This window comes from Bos indicus x Bos taurus, chromosome 5, assembly GCF_003369695.1.
Source record: "Bos indicus x Bos taurus breed Angus x Brahman F1 hybrid chromosome 5, Bos_hybrid_MaternalHap_v2.0, whole genome shotgun sequence".
NCBI classification, from domain to species: domain Eukaryota; kingdom Metazoa; phylum Chordata; class Mammalia; order Artiodactyla; family Bovidae; genus Bos; species Bos indicus x Bos taurus.
The window spans coordinates 26858854-26874216 of NC_040080.1; the positions used below are offsets into that span (position 1 = coordinate 26858854).

At 34.9% G+C, this 15363-nt stretch overlaps 1 protein-coding gene across 6 annotated transcripts in view; it reads right to left on the minus strand.

The window, feature by feature from the left end:
- Positions 1-318: 318 nt before the first annotated feature.
- Positions 319-15363, minus strand: part of LMO3 (LIM domain only 3) — a 65696-nt gene continuing 50651 nt past the window's right edge. For all 6 annotated transcript variants that reach the window (XM_027541444.1, XM_027541442.1, XM_027541443.1 and 3 more), the window contains 2 exons: positions 13878-14003; positions 319-3213 (listed from right to left, as the gene is read on the minus strand). In XM_027541444.1, the coding sequence (XP_027397245.1) occupies positions 3108-3213; positions 13878-14003 (232 nt within the window). In that variant the 3' untranslated portion in view covers positions 319-3107. The remainder of the gene's footprint in view (positions 3214-13877; positions 14004-15363) is intronic.

The window sequence follows — 15363 nt, forward strand, 5'->3', positions numbered from 1 at the left end:
CTTAAAATTTGTATAAACGTACAAATTTATACCCACCAATTGCTACCTTCATTTTGACAGTTTTATTTTCCGCACAGAAGTAAATAGCAATAAACTACCTGGATTGGAGATCCTGCATATGACATTTGGAGAAAGCATTTGGGGTACTTTTTTCTGCTTCTGATCTATTAATACCTTTTGAAAGTAAATGTCCTTATACATTTTTATTCCTTTTGCATACTATGCTTTCTAGATGTCATCTTAGACTTTTGCCAATTAAGTGCAATCAAATAGTGTGATGCCCCTTTTATTAAAAAAAAAAATCCAAATATAAAAAAGTGAATGAAAGAAGCCAGCAGATATTTATTAAGCAAGATGGAAGTGAAATTACAAACACAGGTCAGCTTTTCAACTCAGCCAGCACTCTGGTGGGTGGAGGAGCTTGGTCCTTCATCACAGTCAGCCTACACGAGATGCAGGTAGGCAGCTTCCGCTGCTTGAGGAAACCAAACTCCATCGGAGGTGTCTTACTGGAGCCTTCAGACAATAAGCTAAATGACGTCAGGGTTACACAACACAAAGAGGAAAGTTGACAACAGTTCAGGGACTCTGAGGAGTCAAGACAATAAGCTTAGTACTTCAGGTCAAAAATGCTACTATTTTCAGGCAATTAGCTGTCAGATGGCCTATTTCTATCTTGTTCCACATCTTATGGAGATTAAAGATAATCTAAAGAGATTAAGGCCTTAATCTTTAATCCAGGTGAGTCATTTTGTTTATAGAAAAAGCATAAGAATGAATTCCCAAAGGATTAAGCAAAAGAAAAGGCAGTAAAAACCTTGTTTGGTCTTTGGGTGGCAGGAATAAAGGAACAGTGTCAAGAAGCTGAGAGAAGTTTGTTCCCAATTTACAAGTATTTTGACATATTGATAAACATATGCAAAATCATTTAAATATAAAAAAGATCATTTGCAAAAAGATACTGACAATTCGAATTTTACATTCACATGAATTTCAAACAACTCTTAATGGGGACTAGGAGGGCTGCTTTAGTAAAACCACTTGTCACATATTTCCCCCACCTTCCTCCCATTTGTTCAGTTTTGTTTTTTTGGTTTTGGCTATGCAAGTCTTTCCATGAAACAAATGTAAGTTTCTAAGGCTGAAATAATAATTTTGTGGACCGCATACTGCTATTCTTGAAATATCTCTGGGGTATATCTCAAATTTGGAAGACACATGACTTGAACACTCTTAACCATGAATCCTTTGTAAAAATACATACCGTTCACTTTTCACATAACCATCTTCCTAAAAATGAGAGGCAATATCCAGATCCACACGCATGTTCGTAGTAAAGCTTTGTTTTAAAACAACTCAAATCCACACCAGAGTTATTTTCAGTTTAATATTTTGGCCCCAAATCAAGAATTCAGGTATCACATTTAATTTTCATCTGCAGTGCATATTCGGCAGGACAAAGCAGGGATGCAACTAACACTGGGAAATATTGTTTCCTATACAAGTGATCAATATATATATAAAAAAAGAGAAAGCCCACAGAACTAAAATTTGCTCTAGTAAAATATGCTTCATTGTGCCTGTTGTGGAATTAGGTCTGTTGAATAGTTTGAATACAGGGAGCAGAAGCAAAGAAGCAAAGTGTGAACAACCCAGAAGAAGGGAACACAGTCTCATCTTTATTTCCTTAATTGTAATTTAAATAATCAGTCTCCATAATTTTTCTTTCTAGAAAGCGTTCTTCTTTATCAGCTATCATGTAGGTAAGGGAATAATTTTTCACCTTTAAAAAATGGAATGACAGATTTCAGCCTAAGTGTGATCAATTCTGAATGGTAATTACTTAGAGAAAGCAATGAAGAGTAAGACACATCAAACTTTGAAAGTGTTCACTTTGGAACATTAAAATAAGTGGCAGGTAAATACAGAAAAATATATAATCACCAGTTCTCAGCTTTTTATCAATCCCTTTGTTTCTCTTCTTCTAGAAGATTCTGTGAGCACTATGTTGCTCTGATCAAAAGTGACTTCAATCCTCAAATATCATCATAGCTTCAGTGTGCATTATCATGATTTCAGTAGATTCACACTCAAAACCTTTTAGTGCCAGAAATGTTTCAAGCCATAATGTTATTATACCCTTAGCTCTTATGGAGAGGTCTGGGCAAAATTTGCACAAGAAATTTATCATTTTAAGATTATCTCATAATTGCAGTAACACTTTTTAAAAGTAACCCTTTGGAAAATTTTTAAATGATACCCAAAGGCACTAGTTCACATAGGGGTGAATGGCGCTGAAGGAAACAAAACAAAGCCATTGACTAGGTAAAGAGCACAAAAAAGGATATTAAAAGGAAAACTGTTAAGCTTTAAAGTTATTCTAAAAATGGCACTTTTCACGTTGGTAAAAAATGAAAGTGCTTTAAGATGAAATTCTTATGCATTATTTTAAAGCTGATCTTTAACCCCCTGAAAATAGGGGGTTATAAATGAGAACACTGATAAAGACTCTAAATCATAGCGGCAATAATAGTGGATGTTGCTAAAATGCTTTGTGTGTCTTTCTTTTTCTGTATTTTTAATGATGATAGACGTGTTTAATCTATACGTATCATTAGTGAGATTTGATCTTCAGTTCTTTACTAGAAAGTTACAGCTCATTTAAAATAGCTGGTAGATACAGAAAGCATAAATATACAGTAAGTTTAAACACTGATTGTACTAAATGCAACAATACAAAGAAGCAAACAGAACACAAATGGTAACACAATAAAACTGTATTACATTTGTGCTTCAAATATTACAATACATTATATACAATAGTCCAAAATAAACATCTCATGCCAAGTGACACAAAAAAACGAATAGCAAGCAAAAAAATCCAGCAATATGTACATTACTTTTTTCTTTAATAATAAACATTCAACTCTGAACTGGGGCAATTTCACTACATACAGATGCAGTCCGCCTTTTATTCCATAACCATCCTGCTTTCCTATATCTACGCTATTCAGTTGGTTCCCGTGTCAATTCGTATATACACGTGGAGCAAAAAAAAGATAAAAGAATGTAGTGCTTTGTATTCTTAATGGGGTGATGTTGATAGATCAGCGAACCTGGGGTGCATAACCTTCTTTCATTAAACCTTCCTCGTAGTCCGTCTGGCAAAGGATCATGTTATTCTTTAGGAAAAATTTATCTCCAACACAAAATCTGAAAATATTTATAAAAATAAAATGGTTAAGATGACTTCATTCAGATCTCTAATTTTGAAGATTTCTTTTCCTAATCATCATTTCATATGGTAATTCCCTGAGTCTGAAAGTTTGGCTTAGAAAGTTGCCTTTATTGTCAAAATTAAACCATCCAGGTCATTTAATAAAACACTGCACACAAAATTTAAGATCCTACTTTTATACATAAAAATCATAAGAACATTGAGGAAAACACCTTGAGCAGCAAAGGTCATATTTTTTTCATATATTGGAAAGAAAAAAAAGAACTAACGTGTATTTACACTCATTTACAGGAGACCTGGGTTTGATCCCTGGATCAGGAAGATACCCTGGAGAAGAGAATGGCTACCCACTCCAGTATTCTTACCTGGAGAATCCCACAGACAGAGGAGCCTGGTGGGCTACAGCATACGGGGTCGCAAAGAGTCGGACATGACTAGGCAACTAACACACACATAAAAGAAAGAATGATAATATTTCATGGCAGTGATTATGGAAGCTTTCATCACTGCCCATTTATCCACCTTATTAAAAAAAAGTAAAAACATTAAAATGAATCAAATGATTAGGGAATAGCCAATTTTAGAGCTTCTCATTTAAAGCTTCCTTTTATTTCCTGTTATTAAAATGTGATTAAATTCTGGTAATTTGGAAGTGATTGTTCTGAACTGAAAGCTGTTTTAGCATCAGACTTAGATGCTGGGCCATGGTGCTTTGTTTGTGGCAAGTTCACTAACTATGAAATAGTAAGTGGACTTCTTAGAGCACTTCCAATTAGACCTAAAGGAGTAACCTGATGAACTTAATACTGATGTGATAAATAAACTAGTCTCTAGTAGTTAATTATAAATTTTATTCTATAAAGCATTGTTTAATGTGCAAGATCATAATGTTTTTAATAAGTGCTCTTTTTGTATAATTTCCCAGTGGTGACACTTTGGACACAATTAAGGTCAGAAATAAATGCCCGTGCTGTTTCCGGTACATTTAACAATAAAGTAACTCTAAGGCGATCTGTATATATTTTTAATTGTAACAATTTAACCTTCAAACAGCAGTGTCTGGTAGAGTTGACCCAGTAAAACTACTTGTAATTGTACAAGTTGACCTCACTGACCTTTGATAGTGGTCTCTCTTTATCAGATAGTCAATTTCAAATGATGTTCAGGCAGAAATCTTAGTGGATAGATTAAATTGTGTCGTGAAAGCCACACTTTAATGTTTTGTGAAGTTGAAGGTTTAAATGAGGAGCAGTTGGGCCGATTTACATTTGCAAAGATTGGAATGCTAGACAAACAGTGAACCTATTTATTTTCCAACTGGGTAGCTTTGGAAATTTATCCTTATTCTAGCTAAGTAGATAGAGGGGAAAATAGTGTAATAAAAAAAGTAGATTGAAAAGAATTAGCTTTCCTCTTAAAGGAAGATTGGTCTGTTTATTTGTGGAATTTACTTTTTTTTCCCCAGGATTACTGCCTGCTGATGATGCTGATTGAAAGTACAGACTATGCCCTGATCTTGAAATCCTGCAGTTGTTTGTGGTCAAGGCTATTGGATACAATGGACATTCAAGTCTGGACTTCAAGTATATCTTCTTTTTATTAGTTGCAAACTATAAACATGAAATATTGTGCTTAAAAAGTGGTGTTTGGATAAACCAGTTTTTGTAGATTATCCTGATCATTAGGCTATGTTGAATAAAAGGAAATATTTCTTTTGTTGGGCAGGCCTAAATAGCCAAATTAGATACTTTTCTTTTATGTGAGATTATATAAAATAACATGCAGAATACATTTAATTACTGTTCAAATTTTTCACTTTATATTAATGATGAAATTAATTTGAATTAACTAATTAATAAACTATCACATCAAAAATAATTTTAATAAAATATTCTTGTGTTCCAGCTGATGTTATTGAATATTATCTTTTCCTAAAAACCAACTAAACTAGAAATACTTTTTCAACTCTGTACTGTCTAAAATTATGCTTTAATTTTTAAAATAAGTCTCCAAATTCTATTGCTGTCAAATAAAAATGTCATTTTTAAAATATTTTATTTTGCCATGTTGTGTCATGCCATTCTTACCTTCAGGGGCCTTGAAATGTAGGTAATTTTATTTGTAGATTAATAAAGTCAGAGTAATTATATCAACAAAAGCACTGAACCGAGAGCCTGGGGATTTGGTACTGAGTGCTGTGGTTCTCACCTACCCAATGCAAGATATAGGATGTATTTCATACTTTCTCTGAGTCATTTCTCTGTGGGTAAGGTGAAACAGTTACATCAATGAATGGTTCTGTTCAGTTCAGCTGCTCAGTCGTGTCCAGCTCTTTGCGACCCTGTGGACAGCAGCATGCCAGGCCTCCCTGTCCATCACCAGCTCAGTAGAAATGGTACAATAAGAAGTATATTAAAGGCAGAGAGACATTTGCAATGGATTGAGTTCAAATCCCAGTCTTCTACTCACGATTTTAAAAATGAAACTTCAGGATTTTTGTTTTCAACATCAGTAACTTTTGTAAGTTGATAGTAAAGAGTAGAGAAATACAGTATGCAAAGCCTTCTCTCAATGTTTGGAATGTAGGTAATTAAAATAGACACCTCTTGTAAAGTACTTACCATGTACTAAGGCTGGACATGTATATAGATATAGTCATTGCATTTATTCCTTAAATCCAACTGATAAAATATTAACATTGTCCTTTTCAGATGAAAAACCTAATGCCTTCTCCAGAATTTTTAAAACCTGCTCAATGTTCCATAGCTAGAACGTGTATGGTAGAGGAATGAAAAGCACCCTGATCTCTTTAGATTCAAGATTCAAGTTTTTATTATTCACAATAGCCAAGATATGGAAACACTTCAATGTCCATCAACAGAGGAATGGATAAAGAAGATATGGTACGTGTACACACACACACACACTCTCTCTCTCTCTCTCTCTCTCTCTGGAATGCTACTCAGCCATAAAGAAGAATGACATAATGCCATTTGCATCAACATGGAGTGACCTAGAGATTATCATACTAAGTGACTTAAGTCAGGCAAAGAAAGACAAATATCATATGATATCACTTACACGTGGAATCTCAACTATGACACAATAAACATCTACAAAACAGAAACAGAATAATAAAGTATGGACTTGTGGTTGCCAATCTTTAAATAATCTTTAAAAAAGAGTGCCTATCATTCAGTGAGATATAAATGGAATTCATCTAAAACATTCCTTCCTGAAATATGTTGTTACTAATATGTTGTCAACTGGATAAAGTACATTTTATGTGTGTATCAATTTATACTTAAAGGTCAAAATGAAACAGAACACAGGTGAGGAATGTCACACACATAAAACTTAAAACAGCCTTGAAAGCTTTGGTTAAGAGCTGATTATGATTGCTTTGCAACAAGAGCTAATATCCTCCTTTAAAATGTTCTATACACAAACATGACAAAATTAGAGAAACAGCAACACAGCAGCTATCAGACATCTAACAAAATGATCTACAACTGTGATTTTGTAAGAAAGGCTAATTTCCAGTGTTCTATAACCAGATCCTAATGCGATTTAGCATTTGCAGAAAAACATTATAAAAATAGTGATGGCCAGAGGATGTTGAATGTATGTATATTAACAGGTCAGGCTAAAATTCTTGAAAATAAACATATTCTTTTTTATAATCTAACCCTAACTGCTTGTGATACAGTCAGTTCAATTAATTCCAGCATCATTAAAAAATATGTTAAGGAATAAAAAAATGTCCAATCAGTTTATTAAACCGTCTAATCTTAATGTTTAAGAATTAATCATAGAATTAATTACCTGGTATTTTGGAGTAACTATAGTTAAATTCATATGGTCTTAGATACTAGAAAAGTACAGACAATAAGTATAATTAAGAAATTATCCCTATAAAATGTGGGGCTTAGAGTGGTTTTGAACAGGTTATCAAATGCCTCTGCAAGGAAGCCTTCATTTGTGACATCCTTTCTGAGAATGAAAATGTTAACCTAGTCATCTTACTTCCCTAAGATGAGTGACTGTCAATTATAATTAATTTCCATTTCCACAGCACTTTGGAAAGAAAGGGAATCTAGTCCATATCTACAATGTTTCTACTGTCCTATTTAGCATACCCCTGCTACTAAAAGTGGAGATTTTGATACTGTACTTCAGTAAGAAGTGGAAGTTATACACTCATTGTACACTTGTGAACAAATTTACTGTCTTTTCCCAATGACAGCATAGTTGTCATCACACAGAAACAATCTTCTCTGTACCAAACTACACTACCCGTATCCCAAATCCTGCTATAAATTATTTAATATCTACCTCACTTAACTCCACTCTATCTACTCACATTTATATCCACTTACCCCTAGACAGGAGCTTCCCTTGTAGCTCAGATGGTAAAGAATCCGCCTGCAATGTGGGAGACCTGGGTTCAATTCCTGGCTTTGGAAGATCCCTTGGAAAAGGGAAAGACTACCCACTCCAGTATTCTGGCCTGGAGAATTTCATGGACTGTATAGTCCATGGGGTCGCAAAGAGTCGGACATGACTGAGCGACTTTCACCCATGGACAGAGGAGCCTGGCAGGCTGCAGTCCATGGGGTCGCAAGAGTCAGATGCAACTTAGTGACTAAACCACCAGTACAGTCAGCAAAGAAAATACCCACCTTGAAACAGACCAGGGTCCTCATACTGGATCTGAGTCCAGAGACTAAAAACCAGACTTTCTTGGTTCAAATTTTGAATCTACCTTTTTCTATCTGTGCAATCTTGGGCAAGTTATTTAAATGCTCTATAATTTCATTTCCTCATCTGTTAAATGAGGCTAATCATAGTGACTACTTCTGGGTTATTTTGAGTACTAAATGAGCTGCTGCTGCTGCTGCTGCTATGTCAATTCAGTCGTGTCCCACTCTTAGCGACCCCATGGACTGCAGCCCACCAGGCTCCTCCGCCCTTGGGATTTTCCAGGCAAGAGTACTGGAATGCGGTGCCATTGCCTTCTCCGACTAAATGAGCTAGCACATGTAAAACAAAACAATGTCTGATCAGCACTGTATGAGAATTTGCTATCATTATTATTTGCTACTGACAGTCTTCTCCTCTTTGCTTAGCTGTTCCCTACTCAGGGATATTTCTCCTTTTTTTCTACCTACTTACTAGAAATTCTTTTTTTGGGGGGAAATATGGGAATAGGTGAGTAAGAGGTACAAACTATTAGGTATAAAATAAGCTACTAGGATATACTTTACAACATGAGGAACATAGACAATATTTTATAATAATTTTAAATGGAGTATGACCTTTAAAATTGTGGATCACGATATTGGAGCTTCCTCGGCGACTCCATAATAAAGAACCCGTGTGCCAATGCAGGAGACACAATTCAATCCCTGGGTCGGGAGGATCCCCTGGAGAAGGGCATGACAACCCATTCTAGTATTCTTGCTTGGAATACACCGTGGACAGATAAGCCTGGCAGGCTACAGGCCATGGAGTCACAAAAAGAATCAGACACAATTGAAGCAACTGATCACACACTATATTGTACACCTGTAACTTACATACTATTACACAGAAACTATATGACTTAGCACGCACATACTTCAATAAATGAATAAAGACTTTTTAGTTTCCGTTCCTTCGGTAAGTATTCCCTGACCCCATCAACTCATTCTGATCTTTTCCAAAGCACTTACTTTTTGGTGTATCATTTACTGTGGCATTTCAAATTCTCTCATGAATGTGTAACAGATTTCCCACTCAGAGTGGTAGTGCTGAGGTAAATGACCATGAGTTAAATTTTGTTTGAACCCTTTGAAATACCACCATAAACTATACTACCACTTGAAGTGGGTGTTCCATAAACGTTGGTAAAGACAGACTTACTCTAGAACTGAATACTTCAAATAACAGAGCTCTTTTTGATGAATAATTTAAATTTGGATTCATGTTGACTTTAGTTCACTGACTTCTTACCTTCACAATTTCCTCTCTCTGTTCCCTACTCCTCCATATCCTCACCAAACTACTCCACAACTACCCATCTCTGAGCCTCTGTTCATTTCCAGAACACATTCCATGGGTTCACACCTCCATGTCCTGCCTCTGCTCCATCTATCTGCAAAACCCTTTCCTCACTGCACCAAGGCTGTGTCACCTCCCCAGACACACTTCCTATACCCTAAGCAGTCTTAGAGAATCCTTTAAAATCCAGCACATCAACCCTTTGATGCTTTCAAAAGAAGGACATAAGGGACAGACCTCTCTTCCCTCAGTATTGATCTGCTTTGTATATTTAGTAAACAGATATTTACACTCTTCTCTTCTGTGATTCTTTGATCTCCAGTCTGTTCTATAGTTCTGAACACCTCTAAGACAGAAACTAGAATTTATTCACCTCTGTTTCCACAGAGCCTAGCACAGTGCTTTCTTTTTTTTTTTCAAATGTCACACAGTTATATATATTTGAGGCCATTTCATTACAAACGAGCACTTTTTTCTCATCTCTTATAAAACCATCACTTAGCTTTCTAGAATGTTCCAGGGGTGGGGGGGGGGTTACTCATCTTTAAGAAATTAACCAGAATTTCCCAATTCTGAATAAGATTACAGTTATCATACAAGGTGCTCAAAATAATCTTCTTCTGGTCCTTTCAAAATAGATATATTTTGAGATATTTTAAAATTCAGATTCACACATTTTTAGCCATGAAGTGAAGAAGTGTTGGTCACTCAGTTGTGTCCGACTCATTGCAACCCCATGGACTGTAGCCCTCCAGGCTCCTCTGTCCATGGGATTCTCCAGGCAAGAATGTTGGAGTGGGTAGCCATTCCTTTTCCAGGGGATCTTCCCAACCCAGGGATTGAATATGGGTCACCTGTATTGCAGGTGGATTCTTTACCATCTGAGCCCCAGGGGAAAAAGAGCTAAAAAGCCCATTTTTAGCCATACCCTTTTACTTGAAGGACAGAGAAGACCACCAATCCTGAAAGTTCACTGTTACTACTACCTTATTCAAAAATGTCATTTATTTATTTATATTTGGCCATGCAGCATGTGCTATTTTAGCTCCCCGACCACAGATGGAACCCACACCCTCTGCAGGGGAAGTGCAGAGTTGTAACCACTTGACCACCAGGGAAGTCCTTTTACTATCTTTTTTAGACATTCAGCAATGCTTTATATCTTACTGATACTTTGATTTAAAAGTTAAGATGAAATGGCTTGCTAAATTATTGTTCTTATTGTTGTTCCATCTCTGAGTTGTGTCCAACTCTTCTGTGACCCCATAGACTGTAGCCCACCAGGCTCCTCTGTCCATGGGATTCTCCAGGCAAGAATATTGGAGTGGGCTGCTAATTCCTTCTCGAGGGGATCTTCCCAACCCAGGGATCGAACCCATGTCTCCTGCATTGGCCAGCAGATTCTTTACCACTGAGCCAGCAGGGACTCCCACTGCTAAATAATACTCATAAGCATTTATAATATCACAATTTCAGCATCCAGAAAGTCTGCTTAAGGGAAAGTGCCTATAAATTACCCATTGGTTTTGTGTGTCCCTTGAAAAGGTGTAGTACTGGGACAATGATTCGGCTACTATGAGTACAGGCTCCTGTGGTGAATGGCTTTACTGGGGAGATTTCCCCAAGCAAACATCAATGTAAAAGGAGAGTCTCCTGTACTGAAAACCTTCTGGATTCAGAGTAACACAATTCGTCTGCTTTGCTTGACTGATGAAGATTAGCTGACTTCTTGCATTAAAGGAGTTTGTCTTGTAGGGATGGAAGTGACAAGACAATAACTAAGTGCTAATTGTGCATAGCCAGCACTAAAGATATGCAGTCCCATTATGGCATGTAATAAATGAAGCGCACACAGAAATATATTAGGTACTTTAATAATGATACTAGAACAGTATTTTGCAGCAATAAGAAGGTGAACAGTTTTAGAGTCAAAATTTAGGAGTATTTGTCTTACTTGACTGAGTTCCACTGAGAAGACAAACTTAATTGTGAATGCAACTTTTTATTTCAATGGTGAAATAAAATTGATATACGATTTGTAAATAGCATTAACAACCTACAATTACTTTGCATCATAATAGAATTTAGGCTGGGCTTAGCATTTGAATGATGTTTTAATTTTCTGTGTAGAACATGGATAAAATAGGTAAGTCTGCCTTAATAGAAAAATGGATGAAAGGAATAAACAGGCAGTTTCTTAATAGAAAAAATATCAAAGGGCCACTAGTAATCAAATAAATGCTAATTAAAAATGATAATAAGATGTCATCTTTCACCCTCAAGGTGACAAGGATATCTTTAAAAATAATAATTCCCAGTTTTAGAACTTCTATAAAGGAATGCATTATTTTTTCATTTCTGGAGTAAGGATAATTGGTATAATTTTTCTGGAGAGCATTTTGGCACTATATAACATAAACCTTAAACTGTTATATGCTTTGTCTGATTAACCATGTGCTTGCGAATTTAGCTTGACACAGATTTGAGTATTTGTTTATAAAGTCCATATTAAATTGATGATACTGATAATACAAAAACCAGAAGATAAAACCTACACATCTGATGATAAAAGACTGATTTAACAATATATGAGGCTCTATCCATAAAGCTGAACACAAGAAAGTTAAACTATCATAAAATAATTTTTAAAGGCAGGTAAAAAGGCTCACTATATTAATGAAAAAGTACAAGTATCAAATATTAGGATTCTTCCTTGCTACTTTCCTTTAAGATGTTTAAGTGTGGGTATAATATAAAGCATATGTTATGTATCACTTGTCATATGTACATAGAAAAATGTATGACAGGCTACACACCAAACATTGAAATAATTTCTTTCAGAGTAGTGAGACATGGGACAATGTTATTTTACATCTTTATTTTCTAAATTTTCCATTATTAATCTATAACATTCTATAAGTAGAAAAGCAGTAAATATTAGAGCTATAGAAAGATACCTCTATTGTTAGTAAATGTTTAGTGGATCAATTTGATAAGTAAACAAAAAAATTCTAAATTTAGTATTAATACACCTTTAAGACATACATATGCAAGGTAATGAATCTGTAAGGATGTGCGGGTATTTGTATTTTTGTATTCCTATCTTTATAATAAAAATATGTACATATGCCAATTTATTTTTGGCTAAATGTCACTATAGACTGAATCAACCTGCTATGATTCCAAACATCTACTGGGAAGAATCAAGATGCTGCAGGGTAACTTCTTGAATTATTTCCTGGGTCAATTATACATGGTGAAGTATATCGGGCAACATTCTGAACATCTACATTTAGCAAGAGATATCTTGTGTAAAAACCAAGTTAGTGAAATATTATATGGTTAAAAATAAATCATAGATATCAAGGTAAAAACTAATTTTTGAGAACCTATTATATTCCTCGTATTTGTAAGTTTTTTTCATTTAATTTTTAAAATCTGCAGGATAGGCGTTATTGTCTGCATTTTAAGGATGCACAAACCAAACTCAGAGAAATTAAGAAACAAACTCAAGCCTGAACAGCCAGTACATGGTGGGGTTGAAATTTGAATCCAGTTATTACTGTAAACACTTGTTCTTTCCACTATTCTACAGCACCTCATAAGAAGATACTGCATTGAAACAAGGCCAATTACAGTAACTGAGAACTGGACAAAACTAACTGAATATTACATTCAGGTTTTTTTCACCCACGTGCTGAATTTATTTTCATTAAACTCCATCAAGCACAGTAATTTTTGAAATGTATTTTGATGATGTATCTTTTAATATTCTAGTATCCTCTGCATTTATCACATAAAACAGGTATCATAGTATATAGCTCCGACTAGAAATAAAAGTTATACTTTTCACTTTAGAAAAAATGGAATGAAATCATAACACTTTGAGATGAAAGAGTTCTCTGAAATGGACAAATCTAACTCTATTTTGTTATAAAGGAAAAAACTGGGGTCCAGAAGACTAAAATGGTTGGTTTATGCTCATATACCTTGCTAGGGAGAGTCCAGACTGGAATTTAGGTTTCTAGATCCCCTCTGTAACATTCTTTCCATCCTTCAATGCTGCTTCTCTGATACTGATAACTATATCAACCTAGTTCCCAAAGAGCTTTGAAGCAACTTTAAAAGTACATATACAACAAGTTTAAAATTCAAGATAAGAAATCAAGAGATAGAGCAACTGTATACAAGGAAAATAAGATGAATACACACTGCTTGCCACAAATTTCTGTATGTTTTCCTTTGAAAATTTGTTTGCTCAAGTAGTAAAGATATTTTAAATTTACTTTTTAAAAGAAAAACAAGAGAAAAGAATGAATAAGAAGAGAAAGTTTTCTATAAAGTTTTCATACACTTAAGTTTTCATCTCCTATCATATCCTGTTCTATGATGCAGTTCTTTGAGGGACAGAAGGATAATGAAACCTTTCTCCTTCTCAGTGATGTGTTTCTGGCCTTGAATGAGTTGTTGCAGAAAACAGAAATGCTGAGATAAGTTGCTTTAAGTAAAGGGTACTAAAATAATTCCCACCATTAAACACATAGCCAGCAAAGGGAGATTTACCATTTTTTTAGAAGCCAGAATGAACTGTGCTTACCTCTGATTACAAAGCTGACATGCAAAGCAGTCGAGGTGGTAAACATTGTCCTTAGCGCGCATCACCATCTCAAAGGCAGGGATGAGCTTACTACAAGCAGCACAGTTTCCTGTTACTCCGAAGAGCCTAGAACAATAAACATTTTTTTTTCAGACTCTTCCAGGGAAATCTGATTTGGTGACCAGAAAAGATGCTAATAATACCTTGTAAAACTATCAATACATAAGTCCTACGTGTATACATAAATATTCTTCAGTGATACATACTCAGTTGACCTTTCTTCATGAAAATCACATCTTGTTTGAGAAGAAAAGGAAAAGACAAATACATTAGGAAGCTTACAGAACTGCACCGAACAGAAGTTAACAGGGGTGAATTCACAGCAAAAACCTTCTACTTGTTAGAATATAAAATATAAAAGCAATATAACTTTGATCTCAATGCCTCCTATTAAATATTTTCGTTGGAAAAGAAACCCATTTGAATGACTCACTATTTTCTGATACCTAGTTACTAAAAGCTTTGCCATTATTATTAAGGAACGTTTACGAACAAGCCCTTAAATAGTCAAAAAACATTAGCGTTGCATGCACCCTGTGGCCCTATACCATGGTTATAGCTATGATTATGTTATTCAGGTAGCATATTAAAGTAAATGAGGCTGTAAACTATAAATAGCTAGACCAGGACTTGAAATATACTGTAAGAGCTACTGGAATTGTCTGGGAAAAAAGATATTTATTAAAAAAAACCCACAAACCTATTTGCTGTATTCCTGACAATAGTTATTGTAATGACCTAAAAAAACAGTACAAAATAAAATGTCTCTATAGTTTAATAATGGCAGGAAATAAAATATTTTATCCATTCGCACTGGCAATATTTAAACCAAATTTCTTTAAAGTTGTTAATGGTGGTGAAGTTATTATGAATAATATTCCATGCATACAAGTTAATGCACTTTTTAACTAGGAAGCAAACTAGATGAAAAACACCACGTCTGCCAGTTTTCTTTTTTCTCCAGCATCAGGCTGACAGGAGAAAAATATAATGGCTCTCATGGGAAAGACCAAATTAAAAGCAGTTCTAAACTAATGAATTCAAAGGTGCTACGGAGAAAACTCGTTTTAGTTATAAAAGTGTACTTTAAAATATCTTAGCCTTTCATTTTACTGAATTTAAGGATTATGTACAAATGTGCTGAAGTTTCTCTTCTTATTACTTTCTATATACTCCAAAGATAGGTCTTTGCTTAAGGCATACATATTCATTTTCAAGTTTATAACTATCTCCTCTTACCAGGATAATGACAATTGTCAAAAAGAGTTGTGAGAACAGCTTCTAAGTGTCTGGCAAAATGTGTAATAAATGTTTATGCTTGTGTTTTTGTTAGTTGTCTCTTAAAGAACATAAGCGCCTTGAGGGTAGAAACTGTAGATGCTTGTTAAAGACTTTGCTAGCAAAATCTGGGCTCTTGATAAAAGTA